The 18,877-nt window shown below is 39.8% G+C and overlaps 1 protein-coding gene across 6 annotated transcripts in view; it reads left to right on the top strand.

Moving 5' to 3' along the window:
* The window catches only part of ARFGEF3 (ARFGEF family member 3), a 93,909-nt gene that overhangs the window by 45,438 nt on the left and 29,594 nt on the right, over window positions 1–18,877 (top strand). For 4 of the 6 annotated variants that reach the window (XM_038131532.1, XM_038131531.1, XM_038131529.1 and 1 more), the window contains 13 exons: window positions 3,043–3,126; window positions 4,288–4,454; window positions 6,448–6,613; window positions 8,032–8,139; window positions 8,383–8,598; window positions 8,887–8,997; window positions 10,376–10,526; window positions 10,977–11,291; window positions 12,894–13,027; window positions 14,060–14,205; window positions 14,913–15,092; window positions 15,465–15,609; window positions 16,716–16,838. In XM_038131532.1, the coding sequence (XP_037987460.1) occupies window positions 3,043–3,126; window positions 4,288–4,454; window positions 6,448–6,613; window positions 8,032–8,139; window positions 8,383–8,598; window positions 8,887–8,997; window positions 10,376–10,526; window positions 10,977–11,291; window positions 12,894–13,027; window positions 14,060–14,205; window positions 14,913–15,092; window positions 15,465–15,609; window positions 16,716–16,838 (2,046 nt within the window). The remainder of the gene's footprint in view (window positions 1–3,042; window positions 3,127–4,287; window positions 4,455–6,447; window positions 6,614–8,031; window positions 8,140–8,382; window positions 8,599–8,886; window positions 8,998–10,375; window positions 10,527–10,976; window positions 11,292–12,893; window positions 13,028–14,059; window positions 14,206–14,912; window positions 15,093–15,464; window positions 15,610–16,715; window positions 16,839–18,877) is intronic. The other 2 variants (XM_038131533.1, XM_038131530.1) reach the window with 1 other exon arrangement.

Genomic DNA, 18,877 nt, shown 5'->3' with positions numbered 1-18,877 from the left:
ATAAAGAAATGGAGTATGTTGTAGCAGGATACCTCTTTGCAGGTTTGTGAAGCTCTGTTGAGAAGCTTTGCACATGGGGTCACTAAAGAGAGGTCGGGTTGCCCCTTAGCTTGAGAGGGGTGTGGGAAGTACCATCATCTGTTTGTAATGAGGTACAAGCAGCTTAGTACATCACTGCGCTGATATTATTAGTAATGCCAGCTTCACAAAGCGGGTGGTAACAATTCCACAGCAGTAAGCTCTAGAAAAGATAGGGAAAGAGGAGAGTATGTCTTCACTCTTGTTTTTCTTAATGCTGCTGTCTAATATGACAGTAAGTGCAAAGCTCAAAGCCCAGACCAAGAGAAAAATTAAGATCTTGCCTTCTAAGAGGTTAAATATCTTCAGTTTTTTCATTATTAGAACATTTGGGATCTTGACCTGTCAAACAAACAAAAAAAAGTCATGCAAAGGCTAGTTTGTCCTGTTGATAGCATATTTAAAATGTTTGTAAATACATATTTTTAGAATGGTTTCACTTTCCTGACAGTGGCCAAAATGGAAATGTTTGCTAAAATATGTGTCTGTTTATTTAACTTATTTTACTGCATTTGCCTTTTTATTGCTCATTTCCTAATCATTGCTTCATTCATTTGTGCTCTCTCATACACTCATGCAGAGCCAGAAGGAGGGACTCTTCCCATCATCATACAGCATAATTTAGATATGAAGCTGGGTGAATAAGATGATATTCCCGATATCCTGTTTAAATGCTACCCAAATAAACCTTGACTCAGGAAGATCATAAATCGTACTCTTAAGAAACATTTGCTATTTTATATCATAGAAAGGAAATACCTTAAAAGAGGCACTAAGGTTAACTATTTTCCTAATTGAGGGGCTTAAGAGCACCCTTTCTGTCACAGGTATTTCTTTTTTCCTGGAGAAGGGTAATCTTGAGGTTATGATGAACTAGACCTCTAGTTCAAACCCTTGTGCACCTGTTTCTTTTTGCATGAATGAGTATGCCAATTCTTTTCCCTTTTGTCTGTAAAGTCTTTATAGAGTGCTTTTAAAGCTTTAGAAGATGTGGACTTAGGAGAATTCTAGATTTTAAGGCTAAACATAGCTTTTCTTGGCATTCAGTATGAGTAATGCAGTGAGAAAAATGAAAGAATATAACTCAATTTTTGCATTAAATCCATTATTTGTGGTTTGTATATCTTAAAAATATACATAGTCTTAGACTTAAGATTGTTGAGGGAGACCGTTCACTTTTCTAAGAAAACCACCCCTGTGACTAAATCTGTGTATTAAAAATGTACACCATGTTTCTAGATGGATTTTGTGAAGTACTTGTAAAAGACACCATTAAGTAAGGAATCATGGAAAAGTGGAGTAGCAAGTCACTGTATTAAGACAGCCTGAAAGAGGTATCCTGGAGTTTTCATGAAGTTGTGGTTGTTGCAGGGTTATACTTTTATGCTTTTGTGAGATCTAGGTGATTCCTGTTTCAGTTGGACACCTGGAATGAGACTCAATCCAGCTGAAACAGTCCCTTAACTTGTACCTCAGATCTTAAGCAAATGTCCATTAGTCCTCCTGAGATGAGAACTTGTGCTCCTGTGTAGGTGAGACAGCCATGAGTTTGAAAACCTCTAGAGAGAGAGACTTAGGAAAGTTGGAACAAATGTCAGGGGGCAAGAAGTCCCCTGGAGAGCTTCTGAGACACCAGTTTGATCTGCCTCTATAAGCAACGTGTAGGTCCTTACTTTAGGAGTCCTTCATTAGCACCAGCTGGTCAAGGCACGGATTAGGTGATGAAGCTAGAGGGATTGATCCCATTCATTGTATATACAATATTTATTCATGTATAATTCTTGAAGAATACATGGGGAAATTTGAGAGTTGGATAAGATTTGAGTTGAGAAAAGACATAGATGCAGTTCTGAGACCAGTCAGTATAGAAGCAGCATTTTTGTGTTTCTGGGAGACCTTGTATAACTGCTTTGTTTCATTTTTTGATTTTTGTTACACTTTGGAAGAATAATACAATTCAGTATTCTTTCTTTCAAGCCTGGTCCTTATATAGATAGCATTGCAAGATTAGGATGTTTTCATAGGATTGAAAGGCAATGGATGGAGTTAGGAATTTAAGGCACTGCTGAGATAAGCGTGGAAAAGGTGTAGTCAGCTAAGCAGAGTTGTAATGAAATTAAAATTTGCAAGTAAGTTGGTTTACTCTAAAGTTAGGAATAAGTTAGCCCATCTTCAGTTTTTATTCCATACCTTTTAGAGAGAAGGTTTTTATGCTGGTGAGTATCATTTTATCTTCTGTTTCGGTGATCTCAGCATCTCATAAATGCAGTTGTTTGTTTTCCCATACTTTAGAGGAAGTTAAGGAACATATTTTTCCCCAACACTTTTTAGTGCTCAAATACATGCCCTCAATGGAGTATCCCCTTTTCTGTGCACTTCTACACTTTCCTTTTTAATTATAATCTTGTATAGGAGGTTGCACATTTTTAAAAACATTTTAGTGCAAAATAAACTGGGCTTTTTTGTTTGGTTGGGGTTTTTCTGTGGGGTTTTTTTGTTGTGGTTTTTGGTGGGGTTTTGTTGGTTTGTTTTTTTTTTTTTTTTTTTTTTACTTACATCTCTGCCTTGAGGTTTTTATTACTCTAGCAGGTTCTAGTGACTGAGCTACATATCCTAGAGAGATAAGACAAAAAAACAGTGGGAGATGAGATATCTACATCAATATCATGATCCTCCATCCAACAGAGTGTTAAGATGCATCTTTGTTTTCAGTGATGAAGAAATCACTGGAATACTCACAGAGTACTTTCAAGCACATGGTTGCAGTTTTGGTACTAGGTAAAGTTGACATTCTGTTGACATTCACCATGAGAAATCTACCCCAAGCAATGCCAGCCTGTGTGGGTATGGTTTGTGGCCAACACTATCACCCTTCTTCCACAAAGGTTGCTCCCTTGAACAGATATTCATTTTTTAGACCCACCCTGGAACAGTTACTCTCTTTCTAAATCCACCCTCAAACAGTTACTCACCTTATCCACGCCCCCAAAGTGACGACAGTGGAAAGTCCGAGAAGGCAGCAGCACAGAGCTTTCAAACTCTCACGAGGCAAGAAAAACATTTGCTTCTTTTCTGTGTGTGGATTTTTTATTTTTTTTTACTGTTAATGGTTTGTTGTATTTTGTCTAAGAAGAGGTATGAGCTTTATGGTGGGAGGAATATATTCACAGTAAACCACTACAGCCATTATAACGAATGACACAGCTTTGCTTCATCATGTAACTAACCTTGGAAGCTGGTTTTTGTTCAATTTCAAACATTCCTTTAGGATAAAGCTGACTTCTTAATCTTCCCTAATTGACATTATATGAATGGATTTCACAGTTGATGTGAAAATCATGAAATATTGTGAATTATGTGGGTGGATCTGGTATTTCTGTTTTTTTCATGGTTCAGACTACAGATCATGGGGATTCAATTAGGTGTTGCTCATACTTGATTGATATTTTTCTGCCAGTAGGTCAGCTATTTGACATCCATGGGAAGAAGGGATTGTGCCACTGAGCATGGTTGTAGGCTTCATACAAATAGTGTTTTCAGGACTAGTGAGTACTTTACTGGTGGTTTCTGGGTCTGACAGAAGTGCAAGTGCTCAGCAATTTAGAAAGTAGGCCTTGTATGAAATGAATAGATCTTGGAGTTGTAACTAGTTCCAGCCAGCTTGGCCCCAGGTATTTGTCCACATACCTCTAGGCCATGGAGAGAATGATGATTACGGTCTGATCTTGCAAGGTGTGGACCACTCCAGTCCCCATCCAGCAAATGACTTTGCCAGAACGGGTTTACTGGGGGGTTAAAAGGGCTGTTAATCTCATTAGCACCATTTGGTGCAGTGTATTTTCATGTAAGTACACAGGCTTTGGGTCTGCTCCTTTTCACCTCACTTTTCCAGTTAGCATTGCAGATGTATCCTGCCCTTTGCTTTACGCATGACACTTATTCCAATAAATGCCGGTGCTCCTTGCTTATTTCAAATTTAGCATGTTGTTTTGCTGGACTGTGACTGGAGTGTTCAGAGTGTCTTGCATTCTAGATGAACTACTTATTTTTCTATTCCCTACTCTAGTATGCTTAGTAGAGTAATTTCTACTGATGATTCATTAACTATTCTAGCAATCTGTTGCTGCCAAAATGCTAGGGATAGTTTCTGATATTTTTTCCAGGAAAAATCTGTGTAAAATATGAGAGCTCACATGGTGTTTTTGTTAGGTATGATGCACTCACCAGGATTTGAGGGAAACCTAAATTTCAACTTCCAGACTCTGATGAATGCAGACAGTCTCTACGTGGTATCACATTACACTTTGCTGCTCAACCTAAAATTGGCAAACTCAGATTACTATAGGAAGAAGCCTGCCCAAGCCCCTGTGTTGCTGGTGAGTTGGGGAATATGGGATCATTGTTTTTAAAAAATGAAAATTTATTTTGCTTCCTTTCACATAAACCAGCCCACACATAAAGCCTTCAGGCTGCTTGCTAAGTGGAGAAATAGTAATTGCAAATGAAGCGTTCTCCAAGCTGCTTATGAATCTTGCATGATAAGTGTCGTGCATCTGAATTACTCTGTGATTTGGTGGGAAGGAATGCTGCTTACTGATTGTCATTAAGGTCACAGTCATTTTGATGGTTAAACTATCTTCAGAATAGATTAGCATCATGTGATATAGCAAGTATTGTCTCTTGACAATGTGCATGAACATATGTTCATCTTGCAACTGGCTTTTTTTGCCTAATACTTGATTTGAATTTCTGTAGATGAAGACATGAGAAATTAAAGTGAAAAATAAGTAGGTCTTAGTAATGTGAAATTATGATTTTTGTTACACCTGGAATTCCTCCACTTCTTGGGCTTTTTAAAAATAGTTTTGAAGTCATGGATCCATGTTTTTCAACTTGGTTGCCTTAGAGACATTTTTACAGAGTTTTCTGAAAAACCAAAAAAATTGTGATATATGGAAAAAAATGGTAGAAGGTGTCAAAATGTATAATTATTGCTGAACTTCTAGTGTAAGGGAATTTATAATCTATAAAAGCTCAAAAACAAATGAAGTTTTAACATCATCCTTAGTTCTAGTGTGTTCTGCAGCAGATCAAGTGCAGATCTGTGACTCAGGACATTCTCTAGAGGATTCAGTGTGCACAACAGGCCCGAGCATGACCAAAGTATTCTTAGACATCATTCTTGTAAATAATTAGAGACCAGATCATCTGTGGTGACTGTTCAATGCAGAAAGGCCCAGTTGTTGGGCAGGCCTGTTGTGTTAGGTGCCACAACTTCTTTTAATTGGATTTGACATCCTACTCTTACCTCATGGAAATAGCGAGAGATTTCCACACTATTGTTCCATTGTCCCATTGTCACTGTGCAAGAACTGTCATTCTGGTTTGCATCTTGCATTAACTGCAGTAGGAGAAGGGAGAACTGTTCATGTTCATGTCATTCTCCACTGCAGAGACAGACACAGCCGGATCGGGACAGGCTGGGCTGATGGGGCATGGCCAGTTGTATGAGGTTCAATAAGGTAAAGTGTCAGATCCTGCCCTTGGGTCACAAGCACCCAGTGTGGCACTACAGGCTGGGGCAGAGTGGCTGGAAAGCTTCCTGGGGAAAAAACACCTGGGAGTGCTGATGAGCCAACTGAACATGAGCCGGCTGTGCTCAGGTGGCCAAGAAGGCCAATGGCATCCTGGGCCTGTATCAGGAATAGTGTGGCCAGCAGGACCAGGGCAGGGATTGTCCCTCTACTGGTGAGGCTGCACCTCAAATCCTGAGTTCAGTTTTGGACTCCCAGTGCAAGAGGCACATTGAGGTCCTGGAAAGAGTCCAGAGGAGGGCAACAAAGCTGATCAAGGGTCTAGAGACCAAGTCCTGCGAGGAGTGGCTGAGGGAGCTGTCTTTGTTTAGCCTGGAGGAAAGGAGGCAGAGGAGACCTCATTGTGTACAACTCCCTGAAGGAGGGTGTAATGAGGTGAGGATAGGCCTCTTCTCCCAGGTAACAAGTGACAGGACCAGAGGAAATTATCCCAAGTTGTGCCAGGGAAGGTTTCGATTAGATACTAGGAAATTTCTTTTCATGGAAGAGGTCGTAAGGTAGAACAGACTGCCCATGAAAGCATTCAAAAAACATATAGGTATGGCACTTCAGGATGTGGTTTAGTGGTGAACATGGTGATGGTGCTGTACTGACAGTTAGACTTGATGGTCTTAAAGATATTTTCCAATCTTAACAATTCTAAGATTGCAATCCTCCATTGATTCTTTTAATAACTTAATTTCTTTTGCAATCCCTTACTCAAAAGTAGATGTGGGGACTGATGCTGTAGGGCTTACACTATTGTCTTACATTTGGCTTTTATGGTTCTCTGCAGAAGGAGTTCATGAAGCAGGTCCAGTCCAGTGGAGTGTTGATGGTATTTTCCCAGGCGTGGGTTGAAGAACTGTACCACCAGGTACTAGAAAGGAACATGCTAGGGGAAGCTGGATACTGGGGAAGCCCTGAAGAGCACAGCCTTCCCCTTATCAGCATGCTGACAGGTCAGTACAATATTATGGTGGCAAGACTAACTTCCAAATGTGTCTAAAACAAGCTACAATGACACGCTGCTTTATTGTGTTACATACAGAACAGCATGTCATCATGCAGTATGTGGTGTCTTGTGGAATTATCAGTAGAGAAGGAGCCAGACCTAGCTGTGGCAGGTATTTAAGTGTTTGTTTTGGCTCATCAGAGTGGGTTTGAAGCATAGGTTTTAAAAAAAATCAAAACTGTCCCTGGGAGACAGGGAGAGTAGTTTTGTTCACTGAACCAAAACATCTCTTAATTCTGTCAGCTTCATTTCTGGTACAGTTGATGCTTGTTAATGATAAACAGTAAGGCTGCTGTTTTCTTGATGTCATAGCAAAGCCATTTCAGTATGCCTGTGGTGCAGTACAAATATAAATAGTGGCATCTGATCCTGGAAGCCTTCCACAGATTGGTCTCCCCTTGGTTCAGGCTTGAGCTATGCCAGGGATATGTCAAATGGCACTAGAGAGAAGCTGAAAACCTGGAGCACAAGTGCTTAGAAGCAATCCTTAGGTTCATTTGAGGGGAAAAAAAATCAAATTTTATCAGCTGAAAGACAGCAGGATGGCTATGATCCTGTATTGATTTAAAATGCACTGTCTGGTTTAATGTGTCTGTAATTAAAATAGTGTATGCAGGGAAAACAATGGCTTCAGCTGAGCCAGTAAGTGGTGATCAAAGGGCATTGCTCTGAAAGTTTTTTGCTTATTGTATTGAGGTCAGTGTTACTTTTAACTATTGAGCTGGTAAGAGGGAAGAAACACGTGGAAAAAGTGATACTCAGGTGTGGAGATGGGGCTTGTTAGAAAGGAAATCAACCTGATGTACCTAACATTAAACTCTCTGCAAGAAACTGCTCTTTTGTTGTGTTGGAGAAAGGGTTTTGTTTCTTTTGTGGAGATAGAGCATACACAGATCTACTAAAAATCACATTTAGGAAATAGGATCCCAATGCATCTTGAGGACTCAGACTGAGGTCTGAAAACATCTAAATAAAGGACTTAGCAAGATTTGAAATATTACACTAAGAAATGCAGAGATTTAAGTGTGTGGTAAGTTCTGTACTGTAATACCTTGAAATCTCTACTGGAAGTTCTGTTCATTGTGTAACTTAAAGAGAGGGGAGAGCAGCTTTTGAGAGTGGGATGTCTCCCCTGTTCAACAAAACATTGGCTATACTGGGCAAATACAGGTGCCACAGCTCATGTTTATTCCAAGGTATGCTTCTCCTGTGTTTTTAGAAGGCTGCCAAAAAGAGTAACAAAAAAATCACACCTGAGAAGTCAGGAATGTTAGTACTTAGTTGAACACAGAGCCAGGAAAACATGCTTTCCTCGTGCCATCTGTGTGTCAAATAGTAATCTGATGTTTTTTAATGTTCTGGCAGACATCGACGGCTTGGGCAGCAGTGCAATTGGTGGCCAATTGATGGCATCTGCTTCAGCTCAATCTCCTCTTTCCCAGAACCGAAAGACAGATGATTCTGTTGTTGCAGGTACTAAGACTGTAATATAAGTACGAGTGTGTTATCCAGCAGTGGGTTGTTATGTAGCAACAGCTTATGCAGATAAACAGTGTAGAATAACAATTTAAAAAGAAAGTATATCAGTATATCGTACATGTGAATTGGCAGTTCAGCGTGCAGAGGACAAATGTGACTTGGCTTTTTACCACTAATGATAAAGCTTCTGTTGTGCCATTTTCTTGTAGTAATAGTATTAGTGTTTTTCCTCTCTAGGAGTTGCTTTTGCCCGATACATTTTAATTGGCTGTTGGAAGAACTTGATTGACACTTTGTCCACCCCGCTGACCGGCCGCATGGCAGGCAGCTCCAAGGGGCTGGCCTTCATCCTGGGAGCAGAAGGAGCCAAAGAGCAGAACCAGAAGGAGAAGGACTCCATCTGCGTGAGCCTGGATGGACTGAGGAGGGCAGCCCGGCTGAGCTGTGCTCTAGGTAATGCTGCATGGGGGGTGTCATGGCAGACTCATAGAATAGGATGGTAACTTTCCTTAAAGGAATTTGGGAGAAAGAAATGCAGCATCCTGCTCCACTTTTGCATAGGAACATGGATGATGTTCCTATGCAATGGATGATGTTCCTATTGCATGGATGCAATACACATAGAGTGCCCTACAGCATAAACATATCCAGCCAACTTTTCTTGACCCTACCTCTTATTGAGGTTGTATGGGACTGGGGAGGAAATGTTGGTCATACAGTAACTGTGTTGTTGCTTTACAGGAGTTGCTGCTAACTGTGCATCTGCTCTTGCCCAAATGTCTGCGGCCTCCTGTGTCCAAGAAGAGAAAGAGGAAAAGGAAATCCAAGAACCCAGTGATGCTATAGCTCAAGGTAACTAAATAATTAAATTACCTACCCCATCTTACATGGCCCGTGAAGCTGCAACTGGAAAGCACTTTGCCACACGTAGTGGCATTTCCCTCTGTTGTTCTGCTGTACACCACTTGCTTGTAGGCACATGGGATGTGTGTCTTCAGTACATGCCTGCTGTCTTAAGTTCTTAACATTATGTCCCACTAATTATATTCTATATGGAACTTAAATCAGTGGAACAATGCATAAGCCAGCAGCATTTTTCAATGTGTGCTTTTTAAGCCTTGTGATGCTAGTACAACCAGAGAGCATCAGAGAAGCAGCTTATTTGGGGATTTTTGTGTGCTGGGTGGTAATGTAAGCTGAGTTTGCATCACTGTCCCTGTGTGGTTTATATATCCTTGATTACCTTTTGTCATAATCTTCAGATATTTAAAACTGTTTCTGAATCATGTTAGATTAAAATGGAATAAAAAATTGTGCCTTTTTAGCACATAAAAAGTTCTGCATCTCTATACCACCATTTCAAACCCAGTGGTAGTCTCCAGTGACTATTTGAAGAAGTACACAAAATTTCTCTGTTTATGTCTGCTTTCTAATGGCAAGAAGCCCATAACAAAAGACAGTGTTGCACAAATGACCCTGTTTGGTACTTAAATTTGGTGTCTTAGTAGAGAAAACAAAACTGAAAAAGCCTGAGCTTAAACAAGCTTTTGACTGCTCTGCTGGACATGGCTGAAGTGAGTTGGCCGGACTATGCTGAATCAAAGAGGAGGCAGCAGCAGTGGCCAGAGGCAAACGGATCAGTTCTGTGAAAGCTTGAAAAGCTTCAAAACTTGTTTCTATTCCAATGCGGCATGAAAATGAGGCTTTTCAGGGATTCTCAGAAAAAATAAATAGGTCCAAATGGTTGTAGCTCAAATAAAGATTAGTTTTACTTTGACAAGAGCTTTTTGGTGATTTTTTTTGTATGGGAATACATATGAAGTTCATATGAATGCTATTTTTTTTCCATAGCAAAGGAGATTTTGGTAAAAATAAATATCCAGTCAGCCATCTCTGAAGAGAATATCACTGGCAATCTGCAACTGTTCTGTGGGCAACGGGATGTGAATTTGGGGGTGGAGGGTGACAATCTAGCATTGATTTTCACTTTTTCATACTTTTTTCACGTATATAGGATCAGCCAAAAAAGGATTTTAGCTTTAAAGCTACCTTAGGTTTATTAGGAAGAAATGGGTTTTCTGATTTGGTTATTTTGGGGGTTTTTTTTGCCTGAAATTCATGTTCTTTTATATATTTCAGACTCTAATCCTTTGCCATCACCCTGTATACAAACCAGTGTTTGATTAAAAGCTGAAGAAGCTAATTTTATTTAATTTTTTTTATGCTACAGTGAAACAGAAAGTGGAGCAGAAACTGGAACAGATGGGGAAAGTGCAGGGAGTCTGCCTGCACACTGCTCATGTTTTGTGTATGGATGCAGTCCTTAATGTGGGTCTGGAGATGGGAAGCCATAATCAGGACTGTTGGCCTCATGTATTCAGGTACTCACCAGCTTTCCCAAAATAGCCAGAATTCAGGCCATGTTGCCTGAAAGTAAGGGACTGAGAAAAAGGGCTTTGCAATCTCTGAATGTTCTGTATAAACAGTGTCAAAGTGAATTAACTGCCAGTATCTCTAAAAGAAAAGATTGTGCTGTTTTCCACTGCTACACAGGGACAAAATGCTTAGAAACTTCAAAGTTACCAGAAGCCTGTGGTAGACCCCGGAACCTAAATGGGCTTTTCAGGCACCTCCACCAAACTATTTGCTGTCTGGGCACAGGGGAGGCCAAAGAAGAAAGGTTATCTATGTGTAAGAAGAAAGGTTATCTCTGTGTAGTTTGAGAGTTAGAAAGCATCTGTTTATGGTTTGAGGGAAATATCCTGTGATTAGTGCACAGAGGAGTTGTTTTGGGGTGTTACTAATTTTTTGCTTCTCCTGTGTGTTGCCAGGGTGTGTGAGTACATCAGCACGCTGGAGCACACCCACTTCAGTGATGGTGCTGCCCAGCCCTCCCTTACCATCACCCAGTCCCAGCAAGCACCTGGAGGGCAGCACCCAGACTCTGAGCCTGGGGAGGCTCCTCAGGCACTGACCCCCGAGCAAGAGACCACCCTCAGCAGCCACCCTGTCATTCAGCCAGTTTCTATCCAGGATCTCATCAAGGACAGCAGTAAGGGCAGAGCTTTTGACTTCCGTGGAGGCAGTCTGCTGTGTGGTACCAGTGCTGCCAAGGCTGTTCTCACGCTCTCCACACAGGCTGACAGGTAAAAGCACTGCTGTCAGAATCCTTGTTCCCAAAGCAGTACCAAAGTGGCCCTTTTTGTGCTGCAGTGGGTCTAATCTTTGATCATTTCAGCCACTTGCTTCAGTTGAATTTCACGAGAGAGCTGAGTGTTTGTCACAACCAGCAGTTTCTAAAAGACCTGGGGGTTTTTCATCTCTGCAGTACCTGCAGGTACTGAGCTGAGTGTGTCTGTGCACAGCAGTGAATGTGCCAAGCAAATCAAATGCATCCAAGAGTGGTGGATTTATTTCTTGCATGTAAATTGGTATGTTGTATTCAGTTAAGCAAGATAAAGGGTTGTCTTGTCCTGACAGGAAGGGACTGATTGACAAGACCAGTGTCAGTCAGAAAGCAGCTGCTTCTGCCAGGGCTGTGTGGACAGTTCAGCAGGCTTCCCCAGTGTGTCCAGAGCAGCCAGGGAACCAAGTATGGTCACAGAATGGCTGTCTTAAATGTACTTTCATCATGGTCTGCCAACTGATATTATTTCTGCTATTTTTTAAGCAGCCCAGGCTACAGCTGAAAAATTCCCGGATTTGCATCCTTGCAATTACCTTTTCGATCCAACTGACATTTTTAATCTTGATCTCTGCCCATAGTAAGGTGTTATGTGTAAATTCAGAGCTAAAAGTACTGAATAAACTGCTTGTAGAAATTTGACTCCCGGCAAAAAAATACCTTTTATTTAGGAAGCTTACAATACAGCTTGGTTCTGAGGATTAGAGAACAGCAATGCTGTAATTTTAATGGTGCTGGTTTCATTTCTACCCTTTTACTTAAGTGCAAATGTTTGGTAGGATTTAATCCCTTATTTCTTAGGACTATAGAAAGTTTTCATGAAAAGGAATGACAGAAAATTATAATTTTATCAATTTTTTTCTGTTTGCACCATATGAAATTTCACTGTAATCTCTGTGGAGCTTCCCTCCAATGTAACCACACTTACTGTTTTATGTGTACAGATTTTAACTGTTAAATATTAGGAACCCATTGCAGCTGAAAATAACAACTCTTGCTTGTATTTGTCACTCTTAGCCAAAACATACCCCATACTAGCCACTGTTAAAAAATTTGACTCTACCCCAGCCAAATTCAGCAAAATATTCCAAACTAGCAATTTAGGTATAGTAACCTTAGGTTTAAGACTTGGATTAATTTATTTTTCAAGTCAGGGTTGATAACTTCAGATGGAGCAAACTGGTGTAACCCTAAAGTCAGTGAAGTTATGATGATATATGTTGTGAGGGCGAGGCATGTTTCAACTGGTTTTTTGATTACTGGTTCATGACTGGTTTATAGCATTAATGTAATTTGAAAAAGTCACTTTCTGTTTTAGCACTGTAGTTGAATCTTGAAAGGGTTCTGGTTGATCCCATAGCAACCTGCTTTCCCCCCTCCCATTAATAAAGCTTCTAGATCAAAGTGTTGCTGCGGCACTGTATAAATGAAAAAGCCCTCAATAACCAATGTGTCACAAGAGCTAATGTATAGAAGCCACAAACAGACAGGAGTTTTCCTCTTACATACAAATTTAAGTCTGCATCTCATGAATTTTTCATTAGATTCTGTTCTTTACCTACAGGCTTTTTGAAGATGCTGCTGACAAGTTAAACTTGACGGCATTGGCAGGCTTCCTTTACCAGCTCAAGAAGGCTTCTCAGGCCCAGCTTTTCCATTCAGTCACAGATACAGTTGATTACTCACTAGCAATGCCAGGTAAATCACCTGAAGATCCTGTACAGACTGTTTTATATGCAATTGTACTGTTTACAGGACTAATCTTTCTTATTACAATTGTGAGAACAATTTTTTGTCTTCAGAAAAAATTGAGCACTTTATTTGGACAGGGACCACATCTACACCTGCACATGACAGGACATTAATTTGATTCTTGGACTTTGGGGGATGTTAATTGTGTGCCAATATATAATCACATTTTTTGTCATTTTCTCGGTATGGCACTTCAAGATTTTGGTTTTTTTTTGGTCTGCTTGTCTCCAAACCTCAACATTCATTACTCTAGTTTTAATAAATAGATTTCATCTTTTCATGTTATGTAGTGGTCAATCAACTGTCATTTTAATACTGAAATTAAAATTAAGATAGAGGAATTAAGTGCTATTTTTTATTTTAAAAGTGATATGTCCCCTGATTACGTCTTTTGTTAGAAATAAAAGCACCAGTGTATTTGAAATGAGAGGATGAAGTGTCTTTTCAAATGTTGTAACAGCAATGGAAGATGAATCCCTTTCAACAGGAAATAACAAACATTAGTGACTGGGGAACAGAAAAGCATTTTCTTGCATTCTGTTCTTTGTATCCTTTGCTTTATAAGAAATACAAATTAAATACCCAAGCTAAATAATTTACAGTTTATTATCTTTCCTGTAGATGTCACCAAAACCTTTCATAAGTACCATTTTGGATCTTAATATCAGTTATTTAACTCCTTGCTTAACTTTTCTGCATGACTTTTCCAAGCCTTTGTCTTTTGTATGTTTGCAAAAAAAGTGATCACCTAAAGTATGTTTAGTAACTTAAACTTCGGTCCATCTCCTGTCCTTTTACTTACACAGGCACAGGCTGTGTTTTACATTGGTTTTGGGGTTTTTTTTCCTTTTTCTCGCCCTCACTAAAACTGATCAGTAATCAGTCACCTAATCAATAATTTCTAATTCTTGTTCAGACATTTAGGAGTGGAGGAGCAGCTCATGCTTAGCTTCCATTTATTCTTATGCTTTCTTGTAGGTGAAGTAAAATCTACCCAGGACAGGAGAAGCGCACTTCACTTATTCCGACTTGGTGATGCCATGCTCAGAATTGTTAGGAGTAAATCCCGCCCGTTGCTCCACCTCATGCGCTGCTGGAGCCTGGTGGCTCCTCACCTTGTAGAGGTAGGAATGGGGGACAAAAATGGGGATGTGTGCACAAAGTGAGAAAGATGAAGAAGGCTTGATAGCTGTTGAAATGTATAACAACCTTCAACATTGTCAAATCTGCTCTGTGTTGTATACACTGTGTCATATATTGCAATCTTCCCACCGAGGAGTGTGTTTGTAAGTGACCGAAATGGGCAGGGACAGGGTTTTGGACCTCTGGAATATGATGCAAATTGTGCCTGGTGAAAAAACTGAAACCACCCCAAGGGGCTCTAAGTGACTTCTCCATCTGCTTATATTCCAGTCAAGGTCTGCATCCTTGCAATTCTTCCTATAAAAGGATGCAGGTTTTCTTCTCTCTTATAAAGCCAGCTCCTCTGCTACCTTTGAAAGGGAAAAAGGGTCATACAGTCCAAGCAAAAGACAACATTTCACACAAGTTCTGTGGGTTTCAGTATTTAATTTATTTATATTTAGCTCTATGTGTTTTAATTGTCAGCCAACTTTCATACATCTGTGGACCTCTAGGCAACTCAGAGTCTCAATCATCTGTTTCGAGAGCTGTAGTCTCCTGTTTTCATTACAGTGGGGTCCCTGGTCACATCAGTGATGAAGCTGTTTTGAAGGTTCAGTAACCTGAAGAGCTTACCTCCCTTGAAAGTGTCTGACTAAAAGCAAATTTTTTGCTTGGACGCAGTCTAATCCTTCTCCTTGCCCTGCAGGCTGCCTGTCACAAGGAGAGACATGTGTCTCAGAAGGCTGTCTCCTTCATCCATGACATCCTCACAGAAGTGCTGATGGACTGGAACGAGCCTTCTCACTTTCACTTCAACGAGGCACTTTTCCGCCCCTTTGAGCGCATCATGCAGCTGGAGCTGTGTGATGAGGATGTCCAAGACCAGGCAAGTTAGCTCTGATCAACGTGTCTGGATCTGGTCTCCATGCCCATAAGAATGGTTTCCAGAGTGCGCTTGGTCCACTTGAGAGTGTTTTCCAAATTCCCTTTGAATGCTGCCCCTTAATCATCTTCAAGGAATTGGGAGTGCTCTACCTACTTAATCCAGTATTGTCACAGAGCACAGAGACAGTAGACCTGGCTTTAAAGCAATTAAATAAAGATTTTCTACTATCTAAAAAAATTTAAAGAGTAAATTAATCAAGATTTTTATAGTGAGGTCTAGGAATGTGTTTAAAAACTTTCCTTCTGAAGATCCATCTGTATATCCGTTCTGTTTTTTGGTTCTTTTTTTTAACCCTTCCTACACTGGCTGCAGGTGATCACCTCTATAGGAGAGTTGGTGGAAATGTGTTCTACCCAGATCCAGTCAGGATGGAGACCCCTGTTCAGTGCCCTGGAAACAGTGCATAGCAGCAGCAAGTCAGAGGTCAAAGAGTACCTTGTAGGAGAATACTCGATGGGTAAGGACTTCCTGCACTGTTTCAAATATGCTTTTGATTCCCTGGGAGTTACAGTAACTAACTCAATATATTTAAATGCCCAAACTGAACAATGGCACTACAACACTCCAGAACTGTACCAAAGTATCTGACTTAATAGTTGGAGTAGGAAGGAAAGCAGACATCCTGTTCTGACCTTTTGTCCTCTACATTCTAACAAATTATTTGAATGAGAAAGAAAGACATCAAACCTACTTGGATAACTCTGAGCAAGACAGTAGTGCAAAGGTACTGAGCTTGGCTGAGCATTTGTCACTGTCCTACTGGAAAAAGAACTGTATCCAAACAGCATGTCTCTTGTGAACTGTCTTCCCCATTGTATGAAACCTATTGCTCTTATACCTCAGGATAGCTTAATGTAATAATCTGGGCAAGTTCTTGTCCAGGCATTTGATCACAAAGCTTTCAGATTCCTAGTGCTATTACAGACCACATTTCTGTAAGAATGTGCATCCTTCCCATAGATGTTTGCTTGTATGGAAATGGGTTAATATGGGAAAATCCATTTTTTCTTTTGGGTTCTTTTGCCCCATTAGAAGGTGTGTTTAAATGTGACAAGTCACATGTAAGGGACGTGGTTTTCCTTCTAAACTTTGTCATTGAGATCTCTTATGGTTGATGGCTGAATGCTGGTGTACACAGCTTTTGAAGACGATAATCTACTTTGGAAAATCAAGGCTATTTTGTTACTCTCTAGTCTGAATAGTTTTCTCCATGATTGATGTAATCTTGGCAGTTTTCAAAAACGAAACCAGAAATTAGAGAGAAACCTCCACCAAACAGAAGTATTAGCTCCTGAGTTCAAGAGCTGAAACCTGCTCTTACCATTTGAGCAGGCATAAACTGGTATTTGTCATAGACTGGCCAAAGGAGGGAGTCTCTGTCACTTCCTATGAAAGGTTACACGAGTTGCCCCAGGAGCAAGAGAAGGTTTTACTTTAAAGATCGTTTCTGTCTCTGCCCAGAATAGAAACGATTCTACAGATTCAGTTAAATTGTTGAAAAATGGTTGGAAAATTCTTTTTAAGGGGATGTGAGGAAGCGTTCTCATCTTGTTATCTCCACAGGGAAACGCCAGGCTCCGGTGTTTGATGTCTTTGAAGCATTTCTAAACACAGACAACATCCAGGTCTTTGCCAATGCTGCCACCAGTTATATTATGTGCCTTATGAAGTTTGTCAAAGGACTGGGTAAATATTTTCCTATTAAATCATGATATCCCACAGAAGAGGATAATTTGATTATGTAATACATAGCATGATAGGAAAGAGAGGGACACTGAAGATGTTGAGATCAGAATGCTTTAAAAAATAAAATAAATCAAGACCAAGGGATTATTTCTGTAACATTTTTAATACTATCAGTTCTTCAAGTTTGTATAGCAGCAAAGATGCATCTCACTATTAAGTCTCTGCTTTTTAATTTGCTCTTAATTTACACCAGGATTTGCTTATATTAATGCAAATAATAAAACGAAAAACGTCCAAACCTAGAATATTGCAGAAATGGCCTGGCATTGTGCAGAGACAGCATGGGTTGTTTGCAACAGAGCAGGGCATGTTTTACACTGTGGGCAGCAAAGACCAGGCATAGCATGTCAGGGTGACCCTGCAGAGTAATTGTCATGCTTCACCAGCCTTCAGAGCAAAGGCAGATGGTGCTGGGTTATTCTGTCCCTGTGCTGGTGATCCATAGCTTGCCTTGATCATTAGAGTTTGACACTTTTCACTGAGCTGTGACAATGCTGGGATTTTTTTGTGGATGTAAATTATAGAACTTCTAAGTAGTGATAAAATGGAGCTTTTGGTTTCTATATGAATGTTAATTCACAGAGATGGGAATGTGAAAATTAATTCACAGAGATGGTTGGAAATAAACCAACACATCTTAAATCTAGGTCTGTGAGCAAATCTTTTTGATTTAAATGAAGCACCTAGCTGCAGAAGATCTACTGTTTCATGTTACTCTTGTCTCATTGACCTATTTCATCACTGATTTAAATGGGGGAGGAATTCACCTTGTGATGTAATTGCAATTGTAGTTATTACTACAAAAGAGAAATAAACTTACGTGTCCAGTACCAATAGAGGGAACTCATGTTTTTTTCTGGAGAGCTTAAAAGCCTGTCTTATATTTCTTTATGTTTCTTGCATTCATAAGATAATTTTGACCCCATCGTGGTCACATATCAAAAAGCAAGGTCTTTTTTTGTGTTAAAGGTAATAGAACTATGGGAAACATCAGCAAATACAATGCCATACTATGTGCATTTTATTGTAAAACTAAAGGATTCTAACTTCATTTGCTGTCTTGGCTGATCTCAGTAGTAGACAAAACTTAAAAATACATTATGGAGGGAATAGGTAAGAGCATAGAAAAAGCAAATAAATATTGTGAAAGGAGAGCAAAGTATGATCTAATAAAAGAATTTAATATTTATCTTGTGCTCTTTATGACAGGAATAATTTTTTAAGGCAAGAAAATGTTAATGTCGATAGGCATTTAGTCACGCTTCAGATTTGGCACTGAATGAGAGGTATTTGGCTAATCTGGAAAAATGGTTTTGAGCCAAATATTCTAAGGTGTACAGAACTTCAGCTGAGATGAGACAGGCAGACTAGCAGACAGGGAAAATGATGGAGTGAATGGAGCTATCCAGAGAGGAGCTCTGCAGCAGGATGCCTTGGAACTGCTCTTCTTATTGAATTCTCTTAGTGAAGATGGCCTGAAAGGAGCAGTCTACCAGTGGAAGTTAGGAATAGCAGCAGTAGAGACACTAGAACCTGAGGATATCTGTCATACAGTTGAAACTGTGAGACCTTGATGCCTGCATTAGACAGCAGAAGGAAGTGTAGTATACAAAATATAAAATGAAGAATTTAAACAGTAAATAAACTAATAAGAAGAACTTGTGGTAGAAGAATTTTCTGGGGCAGTGGGGTGAAAATGAATAGAAAAAAACACTACAGTAATTGAGCAATGCTGAATATGAGTAATTAATTCCTACACCCATGGAAGAAAGTGGAATGGAGTCAATATGACAGATAATACAATATATGATTATTAGAACTCCCAAAGACTCTACTAAAGAGATACTAAATAGACATATGTTTATTAAAGCATTTATTCATATAAAAATTAGTGTACAAACTATGACCTGTATTGTAACTGTATTGTTTGTGGGTGTCACCTGGTTGTCATCTAAGAAGATCAAACAAAGGATGTTTTC

This window comes from Motacilla alba, chromosome 3, assembly GCF_015832195.1.
Source record: "Motacilla alba alba isolate MOTALB_02 chromosome 3, Motacilla_alba_V1.0_pri, whole genome shotgun sequence".
Lineage (NCBI taxonomy): Eukaryota > Metazoa > Chordata > Aves > Passeriformes > Motacillidae > Motacilla > Motacilla alba.
Note: the sequence above shows the minus strand (reverse complement) of the source record. Positions and strands in the feature narration are given on the sequence as shown.